Raw genomic sequence first — 13,997 nt, 5'->3', positions numbered from 1 at the left:
GCAAAACTATCCTGCTAAAATGGAGGAGAAATTAAGACATTCACAGGTAAACCAAGCTAAGGGAGTTTGTTGCTAGTAGATCTGCCCTAGAAGAAATGCTAAAAGGAGTCCTTCTGGCTGAAATGAAAGGACACTTGACAGTAACTTGAAGCTGTATTAAGAAATAAAGAACACCAACATGAGAATGAAATTAGTACAGCCATTGTGGAAAACAGTATGGAGGTTCCTCAGAGAACTAAAAATTGAACTGCCTTATGACCCAGCAATCCCACTACTGGGTAATATACCCAAAGGATATGAAATCAGTATGTTGAAGAGGCACTGGCACTCCCATCTTCATAGCAATGCTATTCACGATAGCCAAGAGATGGAATCGACCTAAATGCCCATCAATGGATAAATAGATAACAAAAATTATGGAATATGATTCAGCTGTAAAATAAAATGAAATCCTGTCATTTAAAGCAATATAGATGGAACTGGAGACCATTATGTTAAGTGAATGAAGCCAGGCACAGAAAGACAAATACTGCATAATCTCACTCATATGTGAAATCTAAAAATAAAAGGAAAGTTGTTCCCATAGAAGTAGAATAGAATAATGGTTACCAGAGGCTGGGAGGGGAAGGGAACAGGTGAATTAATGGGTTCAAAGCTAGGCTATCTACCCTAAGTGAATTAATGTACAGTATATGCATGTATCAAAACAACACAATGTATCCCACGAATACATACAAATGCATGTTAAAATAAAAATTAAGTTAAATTAAATTTAAAAAATACCATAAAGGTAACTACATATGTAAATATAAAAGCCTGTGTTGGCTTGTGACTCCTCTTTTTTTCTTATATGATTTAAAACACAAATGAATAAAATATTAATAATAAATCTGTGTTAATGGGCACTCACTGTGTAAAAATTTAATTTGTGACAATAGCTACATAAAGGGGGTAGCTAGATATAAACAACAAAAGAAAAATGAAAAATTCACAAATGTGTTGAAATAACTCACTCATACAATAAATGGGTCAAAAAGAAATAAGAAAATATTTTGAAACAAATGAAAACAAAAACAATACACCAAAACTTATGGGATGCAGTGAAAATAGTGTTCAGAGGAAAGTTCATAGCTGTAAAAGCCTACATTCAAAAAGAATTAAGATCTTAAGGCAATAACATAACATTATACCTTAAGGAATTAGAAAAATAAAAGAAAACTAAACCCAAATCTGGCAGAAGGAAACAGTAAAGATTAGATTAGATACAAATGAAATAAAGATTAGAAAAACAATAGAGGAAAACCAAAATTTGGTTCTTTGAAAAATCAACATTAACAAACCTTCGGTTACACTGACTAAGGAAAAAGAGAGAAGACTCAAATTATTTAAAATCAGAAATTAAAGTGAGCACATTACTATGGACCTTACTAAATAAAAAGAACTATAAGAGACTACTATGAACAATTGTATGTGAGAAACTTAGATAATTTAGATGAAATAAGTTCCTATAAACATGAAAACTGCCAAAACTGACTCAAGGACAAAAAGAAAATTTGAACAAACCTATAAGAATGTGAATCCATAATCAAACCCCTCAACAAAGAAAAGCCCAGGACCAGATGGTTTCATTGGTGAATTCTACCAAATACTTAAAGAATTAACACTAATACTTGTCAACTCTTTCAAAATAGAAAAGAACATTTCCTGATGCATTCCATGAGGCCAGGATTACCAGATACCAAGGCCATAAAGCACAACTAGACTGCTATCCTTTATCTATATAGATACAAAAATTTTCAACAAAATACTAACAAACCAAAACTGGGAGCATATTAAAAGGATTATACACCATGACCGAATGGGATATCAGGAATGCAAGGGTCGTTCAACATATGCAAATCAATCATTATAATATACCACATTAATAGAATGTAGAAAAATACCACATGATCATCCCAACTGATTCAGAAAAAGCATTTGACAAAATCCAACACCTATTCATGATAGAAACACTCAACCAACTAGGAATAGAAGGAAACTTCCTCAACATACTAAAGAGCACCTACGAAAAGCCCATAGGTAACATCATACTGCATGGTGAAAGAATGAAAGCTTCCCCCCAAAATCAGGAACAAGACAAGGAAGGATTTCTGCTTTTACCAGTTCTGTTCAACATTGTATTGGAAGTTCTAGCCCGAATAATTGTGCAAGAAAAAGGAACAAAAGACATTCAAATTGGAAAGAAAGAAGTAAAGCTGTTTTGCAGGTGAAATAATCTTATACAAAAAATCCTGGGCTGGCTGGTTAGCTCAGATGGTTAGAGTGCAATGTTGTAACACCAAAGTCAAGGGTTCAGATGCCCATACCAGCCAGTTGCCAAAAAGAAAAGAATAACCTAAAGAATCCATAAAAAAAAACTATTAGAGCTAATAAACCGATTCAACAAATTTGAAGGACTACAAGATCAACACACAAATATCAGCTGTACTTGTGTACACCAACAATGAATAATTTAATAAGAAAATTAAGAAAACGATTCCATTTACAATAGCATTCCAAAGAATAAAATATATAGGAATAAATTTAGCCAATGAGGTAAAAGAGTTGTACACTGAAACCCCAAAATATTGCTGAAAGAAATTAAAGTACATCTAAATAAATGGAAAGGTATTTCATTTTAATGGACTGGAAGATTTAGTACAGGTAAAATGATAATGCGCAATCTTCATGACCTTGGATTTGGCAATTGTTTCTAATATTTGACACCAAATGCACAAGTAACAAAAGAAAATAGACAAATTGGACTTTGATTAAACTTACAAGGTTTGTGCATCAATGGTCTCTATCAAGAATGAAAATACAACCCACGGAATGGGAAACAATATTTGCAAATCATATATCTGGTAAGGGTCTAGTGTCCAGAATATAAAAAGAACATTTACAGCTCAACAACAAAAAGACAACATAATTAAAAGTTGGGCAAAGAACTTGAATAGACATTTCTCTGACGAAGACATGCAAATAGCCAACAACCACATGAAAACATGGCCAACACCATTAGTTGTTAGGGAAATGCAAATCAAAACCACAATGAGGGGTGGCAGGTTGGCTCAGTTGGTTAGAGCATGGTGCTATACCACAAAGGTCAAGGGTTTGGAACCCTATGCTGGGCAGCTGCCAGAAAAAAAAGAAAAAGAAAAAGAAACCACAAAGAGATACCACTTCACACTACTAGGATGGTTAAAGAAAAAAAAAATCATAAGACTTATTGTTGACAAGGATGTAGAGAAACTGGACATTGCTGGTGGAAATGCAAAATGGTGCAGCTGCTATGAAAACAGATTGGCAGTTCCTCAAATTTAAATATAGAATTACCATGTGACCCAGCAATTCTACTCCTAGGTACATAACCAAAAGAGGTGAAAACAGGTGTTCATGCAAAACCTTGTACAAGAATGTTCATAGCAGCACTACTCACAAGACTGAAAATGTGGACTAGAGAAAAATACGGGATATACACAGAATGCAATGTTACTTAGCCATAAAAAGGAATGAAGTACTGATATGTGTTACAACACAGGTAAACCTTGAAAATATCATGCTAAGTGAAAGAAGCCAGTCAGAAAAAGACACATATTGTATGACATGTTCTTTATATACAAACCCACGGAGACGAAAAGCAGATTAGTGGTTGCCAAGGATTGAGGGGAGGAGGGAAACAGGAGTGACTGATTAATTGATAGAGTTTCTTCTTGAAGTGATGATTAAAGAATAACTCCATACAAATTAAATTTAACAGAGTTTAACTGAGCAAAGAAAGATTGGAGAATCAGGTAGCCCCCGAACAAGAATAGTTTCAGAGTGACTCCAGGGCTGCCACATGGTGGGTAACATTTGCGGACAGAAAAAGGAAAGTGGCATACTGAAAACAGAAGCGAGGTACAGAAACAGCTGGATCGTTAACAGCTGGGCATTTGCCTTATATGAACCTGTTTGAACAGTTGGCTGCCTGTGATTGGCTGCGACTCGACTACTTGTTAGATTCTGTGCATCAAATTGGGTTACAGTTGACTATGAAGAAACGTTTAGGCCAAACAATTGAACAATCAAGAAAAAGTTTTGGAAAACTTTTGGGCACTATGTAGTGGTGATAGTTGTACAACGTTGTGACTGTTCTGAATGCCACTGAACTGTACATTTTAAAATAGTTAAAATGGTAAATTTTATGTTATGTGCATTCTACTACAGTAAAAAACAACCCCCCCCCAATTCTTTGGGAAAAAACAAAAATGACAGAATTATTAGGATAAATGTAGACACCCACAACCATAAAGGGAATTTCTTTTCTTTCTTTCTTTCTTTTTTTTTCTTTTGGCAGCTGGTGTGTAAAGGAATCCGAACACTTGACCTTGGTGTTACAACACTGCATTCTAACCAGCTGAGCTAACCAGCCAGCCAGTGAATTTCTTACATACTCATTAACTGATGCATCAAGTAGTTAGCAAACAGGGATATAAATACTGAAACAATACAATTTCTGGCTAATGGGCCTACATAGAACCCTGTTTTGCCTTATAGAATACAAACTCTTTTTCAGGACGCACAGAATATTTTGTAAAAATTGACAAGACGAATCTCAACAAATATCTTACAACCAGTAACTTCCCAATCACGTGTTCTTACCACGATTTAAGATGGAAATCAATAATAAAAAGATTATTAAAAAATGAAGCAAAATAAATGAAATAAAGGGAAGAGGAAACAGTCCAAATGACTCTTCCCCCAAACAAGTGAGTCAGAACTAGGAAAAATCTTCCATCTCAGTATAGAAAGAATATTATTAGGCAGTGGATTTTGGTTAATGATAGTGAGATTTGTTGTGGGGTTTATGTCTACAAATAGCATAAGTTGGTAGTAAAACGTATAATTGGGCAAAAACCTTTTGAAGGAGCCTATACGCTCCACTATTAAAATACACGTATGTCAATTTTCTACCTTGGCTTTGTGTTGTTAGTCATGACTCTTAAGGAGGTCAACTTCTTCATCTACCTTCGGAAGCAGGTGACATGCCTTGTTTAATTTCTTTAATCAGAAGGTTTCTGTCAACTATTATTCAGCTATTCAAAATGCTATATCCAAAATTAGGTCTCAGTCCTCAAAGAGCTTACGACTGATTTGGCTTTAAAATTTTTAAAGAAACGCTTAAAACGATTAAATCCGTGTCATAATGGGCTATTTAGGGGATAGTGGCCGCGCTTCTCACGGTAGCCGTCTACCCCGGAGAAAGTGCTTGGGTTCCCAACACCCGTAACACGCGCTGAAGTTCCTTTCTCCGCATCCGCCCCTGTTTAGGGCTACGTGGGCTTCCCGTGGGTTCTAAAACTCCGGGCTGTCCGGTGGGAACTGGGGCGAAACCCCGCCCTGTGCGGAGGGGACGCCCAGGTGAACGCGCGGCAAAACCCGGCGCCTTCCACCACTCTGGCGGGAAGCCTGGCTGCTTGCCCGTCCTCCGGGCGGGAGCCTGGGCTCGCGCCTTCCAGACATCCGCAGTCGATTGGTAGAGCCTGCACCGCGCGCGGAGCTGGATTGGCGTGGCCTGCCGGGGAGGAGCCGCCGCCGCCGCCGCGGGCCTGTTTTGTGAGGAAGGGCCTAGGCCCCGGCTTTCTGTGGTGGGGCTTGCCGAGCGCCGGGGCTCGCTTTCTGCGGTCTCCTGTGCCCCAGCTTCGCCCACTTCCCGACCCCAGCGGGCTGGGAGCGGGGAAGACCTGCTGGAGCCATGGAGGACGAGGTGGTGCGCATTGCCAAGAAGATGGACAAGATGGTGCAGAAGAAGAACGCGGTGAGCACGGCGGGCGGCGCGGGCCGGGCAGGAGGCCAGGCGGTGAGCCGCGGGCCCCGTCGGACCCGAGGGGTTCCCCCCGACCCCCTGCAGCCCCCTCAGACCGGGAGCCGGCGCCGTCCGCGCCCGCGGCCTCGGGGAGGGCGTCCTGGCCGTGCGAGTCCCGCGGCCGCCGGCCCGAGGACGCGTTCTTGATATTTCCAGTTCCCTCCCTGCTGGTTCAGCGTAATAAACCTAATCGAGTTAGGGATTGGGGCACGCGCTCCTTTGATTTTAAACTTTCAAAGTAGCTAAACCTCGCTTATTTAGCTTAAGAACTGAAGAGCATAGAAAGCTCTCATTTGAAAGAATGCACTTTTGTCCGTGATCGGTAGCTGACAACTAGAAATAGCGTCTAGTAGAGGTTTATGATCGGCTTTAGACATCGGGCTGGTAAAGTATAAAACTGCAGGAAGGCTAAACATCCACCTGGTTATCTCAACTACGTTACAGGATCCCCAGACTCACAGTTGAGGCTCTAAGGGGGGAAAAAAAGCCGTTTGTTGGGCACTTAAAAAGGTAAAATATGCCAAGTTGCTAAACGTTTTCTAAAAAGTGGATCTTGTCAGGTCGTAGTGTACAAAAGAGCTATGATTAAAGCACACACACTAACCAGGGCTTTCGGTAGATGGCTTTAGACAAATGTCATTGCTGGGTGCTTTCTAAGTCGTTTGCAATTACTACCGGTGGCATTATCTCGTTGTTGATACGTGTTTATGTGAACATGTTCTCTTGTGGTTTGTATGAAGCCTTCCAGTTTTTACGTTTTTGTCCATCCGTCTGTGCCACTTTCGGTCCCTTGCTTTAGTCCCATCTGTTTTCAACCAGACTTCTATGATTGGCTTCACCTGAATTTGTTCCACCATGCTCAGAACATTTTTACTATCGGTGTATCTGGAATAATTTACTCCCATCTGTGAAGTAAATTTCATGTCAAACTAAGGTGAAAGAGAAAAAGGATGCTCTGATTTGTTCAGCACTTTGAAGTTACGAAGCATCTGTGCAAAATTCTTTTGTGACTCATAACACAGTTGTGGGTACATAAAGTGTATCCATTTTACAGATTGATAGACTGAGTAAGAGAGATTAAGTACGCCTATTTAAATTAAGTACTGTGTCGTTTGGATTAAGCCAGGACCCATGTTTTCTGTTGGATAGCATGCTTTCCACATAACAGCCAGACTGTGAGTTAGTGTTAATATTAAATACTTAAGACTTCAAACGTCTTCTGTTCCTCTTTTCCTTTAACAGGTGTATTGCCCAGCATTTAAATTCATACCCTGTTAATCTGTATTTATAATTTTGGTCTGTTAAAGTATTTCCTGTTTGTTTTCTGTTCCCGATATTACCTGTGTCATTTGTTTTTCCTATTGATACAACCCTTTCATTCCCCTCTGCAAGTGATGAGATTTGGTTGTTTGATAGGTTGAACATTTCTGTTACTTTGTTTGAACTGGAAAATTTTCTCTCTGCCTGGAGATCCTCAGATTCCCATAGTGGAAGCTCTCAGGGAAAAAAGCCGTTTGTTGGGTAATTTTTTTTTCTCTAGCTCAGGCTATATATAATGTGTCTCCTTCAGTCATCTAACACATTAGGAATATGTTGGTTTTTGCTTGTTCTTTTCTTTCTTTCCTTGTAATAGGTGTTTCTTAAAATGAGTAATCCCTGGGCTGGCCCGTGGCTCACTCGGGAGAGTGCGGTGCTGATAACACCAAGGACCCGGGTTTGGATCCCATGTAGGGATGGCCGGTTAGCTCATTGGGTGAGCATGGTGCTGACAACACCAAGTCAAGGGTTAAGATCCCCTTACCGGTCATCTTTAGGAAAAAAAAAAAAAAAAATGAGTAATCCCTTAGTGGGCAAGTATGGAGAAGATAAGTATGTATGTGTCTGCAGTTCTCAAATTATCAACACATTTTCATATCTTTAGTAATGAGTTGAGTGGGGAAATGAGGATAAACTCTACAGATAATCTTCAAATTTCATTTTTCTTCTCAAAACTAGGTTTTCTGATAGTTCAGAACTTTACCAGTGTGAAAACTTGCCCCCAAAAAGAAAGGTAAAACTGACTGGCTCTTTTACTTTTTTCCTCTTCTTCATTTTCCTGTTTATCCTCTAGAAATTCAAACAGGCTGATGAAATGAAGAGAAAGGGAAATGGTCAGAATGACACTCCTTCTCTCTCCCCAAAGTGTATAATCAACCCACAAGTAGATTTCTAAGTGTTCAGTAATTTAACAGAAGTTGTTTTGGGGGCTATAGGTTATGGTAGGTTTTTTTTTTTTTTTCCTGTGGGTTCCAAATTTTCTCTCATGAGCTTTTTTTTTGTTTGTTTTTAAAGGAGGAGGGAGTGGAACAGAGGCTACGAGGGCCACAGCCTCACTCATGAACTATTTTTTAAATATTCTTTTAATACTTTTTTTGTTTGTTTGTTTTTGGCTGCTGGAAGGTACAGGGATGGAGCCCTTGACCTTGATGTTATCAGCACCACGCTCTAGCCAACTATTTTTATACTATTAGAAAGTAAATTTTGCTTGAAGAATAATAGTTGTCTCTGAATTGACAAGTTTAAGTGCTGTCATTTTGATATTTTGTTTTAATAAAACTGTAGGTGTCATGCTTAAGTAAAATAAAAATAGCTACCATTTATTGAGCTAATACATATGTATTTACCTGAATACATACGTACTTACCTACCTTGTCGCATTTGTTCCTCAGACAGCTTTGCAAGATAAGTATTCTCTATTCTACAAGTGAGGAAACTAAGTATGTAGAAAGTTATGTGAGTTGTCCTAATCCAAAGAGCCAGTAAGTGACCAAATAATATGGATCTAAATCTGTTTTGCTCCAAAGCTAGTTCGACTCTGTTAAGCTACCGTGTCTCTCTAGAATATGCTTGCATATGTTTTTGAACCATGCATGAGTACAGTGAAGTGAATATAAGACGAGGAAGTAAGGATACTTGCTGTTTGGGGACAGGCAGGTTTCTTTAAACACCCAAATCAATATCCTGACCCTAATACTACCCAGAGTGTTGACCCACATGTGTACTTAATCTCAAACAGTATTTTCAGCAGTTTTATAAGTGCACACATTCTGAGGCCACGATGAACTATAGAAGGTAGTTCCACATTTTTAGGTATTAGCTATTATTGTACTTAAGCTTTTTTCTTGTCATTTAGGCTTGATGTCAGTAACCAAGTCTGATTCCTAATCTGTGCTCAAATCCTGCCTTTTCTGAGTTTTAGCTGTATGATCTTAGGCAAATCCTTTAACGTGACCAAAATATTTTTCTTGATGGTAAATTGGAGATACTTTAATAAAGATTAGGTGATTATAAAATGCTTGCAGTGCCTCTAGGATGAGTAAGGAATAAAAACAACCTGGGGTTGTCTTTGTAAAGGATTTATTTAGACTTTAGAAGGAGGAGTGAGGCAAGAACTTAAAGATTTGAAGTTCATGGAGAGATTTTCATTTATTTTTTTTATTGAAGGCTCAAGGCTTAGTGTAATCTGATTGCGGGAAGAGAAATTGAAATTAGATGTTAAAATTTTCTAGGAGGTGGTATACCTGAAATATTAACATTTCTAAGTCTTGAACCAGGGTTAAAACAACAGAGCTTCAGTATCTGTATCAGTTAGATTAATTAGCATAAATCAAACTTTAGAATGAGGGCACAATCTTTTTTTTATTTTTTGTGTTGTTTTAGTCCACATAATCTTAAAATAGATTACATGATTTTTTATAACAGCTTTATTGAGATATACAAAAAATTCATTCTTTTAAAGTATTCAATTTAATGGGTTTTAGTATATTCACAGATTTGTGCAACTATCACCACTATCTAATTTTAGAACATTTTTATCACTACAAAAAGAAACACTGTCCTCATGAAGTTGTCACTCCCCGTTCAACGCCCCCCTCCAGGCTAACCCCTCAAACTGCCATGACAACCATTAATATACTTTCTGTCTGGGTACTTGCCTAATTCTGGAAATTTTGTATCAGTGAAATCATACAATATGTGGTCTTTTGTGACTGGCTTCTTTCACTTAGTATGTTTTAAGATCAATCCGTGTTATATTATGTGTATCAGTACTTCATTCCTTTTTATTGCTGGATAGTACTGCACTGATGGATATACCACATTTTATTTATTCATTCATCATTTGATGGACATTGGGGTGGTTTCCTGGCCATTATGAATAATGCTGCTAAGAACATTCCTGTACACTTGTTTGTGTGGACATATGTTTTCATTTCTATTTGGTATATACCTAGGAGTAGAATTACTGGGTCATATAGTAACTATGTTTAACCTTTTGAGGAACCGCCAGACTGTTTTCCAAGGTGGCTGCACCATTTTTTACATTTCCACCAGCAATGTAGGAGGGTTCCAATTTCACCACATCTTTACCAACACTTGTTATTTATTTATTTTTTCCTGCATGGTTTGTCTCCTCAGTCATTGTCCACAGGACTCAGAGAAGATACATGAATATGCAGGTGCAGATACAGGGCACCGCTTCATCTCCAGCACTGTGGAAGGGGACTGTACATCATGGGACAGAGCCTTTTGCTCCTCTGTGTCACTTGGATAGTTCCAGGGAAGAATGACCTCCTGGGGAACATGCACATGGGCCAGTCCTTGTTGTTATCTGTCTTTTAGATTATAGCCTTCCTATGGGGTATAAAGTGTTTTTGATTTGCATTTCTCTTATGATTAACAGTGTTGAGCATCTTTCATTGCTTCTTTGCCATTTGTATATCTTCTTTGGAGACATGTCTATTCAGATCCTTTGCCAATTTTTAAATTGGATTATTTGTCTTTTTGTTATTGAGTTGTAAGAGTTCTTTTTTTAAAAAAATTGGTGGCTGGCAGGTAAGGGGATCCTAACGCTTGACCTTGTTATCAGCACCACACTCTTCCAGTGAGAGGTGTAACAATTCTTTATATTCTGAATACTAGACCCTTATCAGGTACAGGATATGCAAATATTGTCTCCCATTCTGTGGATTGTCTTTTAGCTCTTTTATTTATTTATTTATTTATTTTGGTATCTGTCTAGTACCCTGTAATCAACTGATGGAGATAACTGCCCAGCCAATGTCTTTTCACTCTTGATGGTATCATTTGAAGTCCAAAAGCTATGAATTTTGAAGTTGAATTTATGTATTTTTTTTCTTTTGTTACTTGTGCTTTTGGTGTAGTGTAACTACCAATTTGAGATGACATAGTAAAATTATAATTCCTAGTTTTATAGTGATGTTACTGAGCTGTAACATATATTTATAATATAGTGTTTCCTTTTCTAAAAAATAAATAACATCTTAATTTTTTAATCTTGAAATTTGATAATCCTATGAAAGAAGTGTTTGAGTTGATTGAGCTTAAATATGCTCACTTAAAATGCTGGCTTATGGTTCTTTGAGAGTGTTGTTAAGGTAGAAATCATTCTTTTTATGTCTTTGTATACCCCTTATCAACCATCTCTTATGTGTCAGGCCCTCTATTTTGATACTTCATTTGTGTAATGTTACCTCATTTGACCATTTTAGCTACTACTCAAGATTGGTGTGTTAGGTTCACGTATATATAAAGAAGCTGAAGCTTGTAACATTCCCAAGCTCTTATAATTAGAAGATGACAAGGCATGGATTTGAATCTAGGTCTGTCATCTATATTGCTCATGTTCTTAACTGTATATCCCCTATTGCTCCCTCTTTTTTATATCTCCTTGAGGAGAGGGATGTTAGTATCCCATATAATCTTGTATATATTGGGCATTCAGTGGAAGTTTGAATATTATGCTTTGTAAAAGTATTATTTCTGATAACAGATAGGACACCAACAATGTAATAAAGTAAAGTAGGGCTGCCCATTTATTTAGCTCACTTGGTTAGAGTATGGTGCTGATAATACCAAGGTCATGAGTTCAGATCCCCTTACTGGCCAAAAAAAGAAAAGGGAAAAAAAAAGAAGATAAAATAGTGTGATAGCTGTAGTTAAGTTTTCAGCCAGTGAACTAAATTTGTCTCTGGAAGTTAAAGTGGAGTCTTTCCTTCTCTTGCATCATTATCTGTAGGAGATGCTGCAATCTAAAACACTTGACATTTAGAGGCAGGTTATGATTGGGGAAGGACAGAATACAACTTCTTGTTTAGTAACGCTGTTTACCCAAATTCAAAGAGCAGAACTGCCACAGTGGCCCAGTGGAATGGAAAGGGCAGTGGTGTCAAGGTTATGTGACTGTAGTTCTTGGTCTCGCAGTTATACTACCTATCAGTATAACCTTGGGCAAGTCACTTTCCTTTTCTGATTTTGAGTTTCTTTTTTTGTATAGTTGAGGCTTTAAAGTAAATGCCTAACGGTTCTCTGTTTTAAAATTCCCTGAAGTCAGAAAGCATCTCTGTCTTGCTCACTGCTGGATCCTTAGCACAGACTAGAGCTTGGTACATAGTATTAATGAGTATTTGTTCAGTGGCAATGGAATGTAATTTGACAGAACTGTGGTAGATGTCACTTTTTCTAGTTAGTTGCCTTATGACCTTGTACAAGTTTCTTAACATATCTGGACTTTAATTTCCTTGTCTGTAAAATGGAGATTATAGATAAGATTACTTGCTTCCCATAGGGTTTATTATGAAGATGGAATGAGATAATGTATGTAAAGTATTTAGCACAATACCTGACACAGAGTAATGCTCAAAAAAACTTTGTTGTCCCTGAATTAATGTATGATCATTGTTTTTTGCCAGTTTCACTCATTCAGATCATCATAGTTTATTTTTTAAAAGAGCTTTGAGTGAAATATTTACTTTAATTGGTTAGAACACAGTGTGATTATGAGAAAGTCATAGTTTTATCCCATTAGTATCATTTAGCTTTTCTTCCTGCCATGACCTGTATCTCTAACCCCAATCTCACCAAAGAGAACTGAATAGAAAGGGAAAGTAAAGAAATTAATGCAAATCTATTGCCTCTACTTGGAAAACAATTTAAACCATATGTCACATTACTGACATGTTAGAAGAATAAACTTTATATGTGACAGAGGTATTATGTAAGCCTTAGGAGACCCCACTTTTTAAGGAACTCCTAAAAGTATGATTCTTTATCTTCCTTTCTAATTGCTCCTTGGTCAGAAATGGATCAGAAAGTCCATGGAGATGTGGATAGAAGGAAAATGTCCATGATAGATAGAGGATACAGGTCCACAGTCTGTAAGTCAAAACCCTTAAGGTCTGATATATTTGGGAATTCCAAATTTTTCAGAATCTATAAAGATAATATGGTACATACATCATATATAACATAATAACCACAGTGGGATCTGTTCAGTTTCCAGTTATCAGACTAACATTTCTATAGTGAAATGCAGTACTCTAATATAAAGTGGTATAAATAGCCCATAAATAGCTTTACATCTGTTGAGATTAGGTTTTGCTGTCAAATTAATTTATTAAAAAACCTATGAGAAATCTAGAAATCTTTTGGTTTCCAAAAGTTTTTGGTTTGGGGATTTGCAGATACAAGATTGAAGACCTCATTTGCTCACAAAAATGTCATGCCTATAGAAATTCTTGTATAATAATAAATTTTAAGTCAGTGTTAGTTTTCTTTAACAGGTTTAATTTTTCACTGTTTTTAGTTGCCTCTAAATAAAAAGAATTTATAGAATTTTAAGATCAGAAGAGATCTTTAAGCAGTGAATCATTAAAATCCTTTACAGGGGCCAGCCCGTCGCTCTCTCAGGAGAGTGCAGCACTGGTAGCCCCGAGGCCGCAGGTTCGGATCCTATATGGAGATGGCCAGTGCGCTCACTGGTTGAGCGTGGTGCAGACAACACCGTGCTGAGGGTTGTGATCCCCTTACTGGTCAGGAAAAAAAAAAAAAATTCATAATTTTTTTAAAAGCAATGTTGACCTTTTACTGTTTTATAATTTCTGTTGAACTTAAATTTTTGTTTTTGACGTACTGGGTTAAATTAAAGTTAATGATGTATCTCTTTGTTGAGAGAAGTCTAATGTCTGTCAACTTTAAATGGAAAATTACGTGACCAGAAACCTTTACTTGACTTTATATTTAAAAAGTATAATGGTACCATGAGAGTCCTTGC

General features: G+C 37.5%; 1 protein-coding gene and 1 non-coding gene across 6 annotated transcripts in view; one reads left to right on the top strand and one right to left on the bottom strand.

Moving 5' to 3' along the window:
* The first annotated feature begins 5,605 nt into the window (after positions 1 to 5,605).
* The window catches only part of TCEA1 (transcription elongation factor A1), a 41,164-nt gene continuing 32,772 nt past the window's right edge, over positions 5,606 to 13,997 (top strand). For 3 of the 5 annotated variants that reach the window (XM_063079341.1, XM_063079340.1, XM_063079339.1), the window contains exon 1: positions 5,606 to 5,839. In XM_063079341.1, the coding sequence (XP_062935411.1) occupies positions 5,777 to 5,839 (63 nt within the window). In that variant the 5' untranslated portion in view covers positions 5,606 to 5,776. Of the gene's footprint in view, positions 5,882 to 13,997 lie in introns of all 5 variants that reach the window. The other 2 variants (XM_063079337.1, XM_063079336.1) reach the window with 1 other exon arrangement.
* LOC134364294 (small nucleolar RNA SNORA73 family) lies at positions 10,313 to 10,517 on the bottom strand. The gene has a single exon (XR_010021834.1). It is a non-coding gene; the product is annotated as a small nucleolar RNA SNORA73 family (small nucleolar RNA).

This window comes from Cynocephalus volans, chromosome 15 (genome assembly GCF_027409185.1).
Source record: "Cynocephalus volans isolate mCynVol1 chromosome 15, mCynVol1.pri, whole genome shotgun sequence".
NCBI lineage: Eukaryota > Metazoa > Chordata > Mammalia > Dermoptera > Cynocephalidae > Cynocephalus > Cynocephalus volans.
This window is presented reverse-complemented; position numbering and strand designations above follow the sequence as displayed.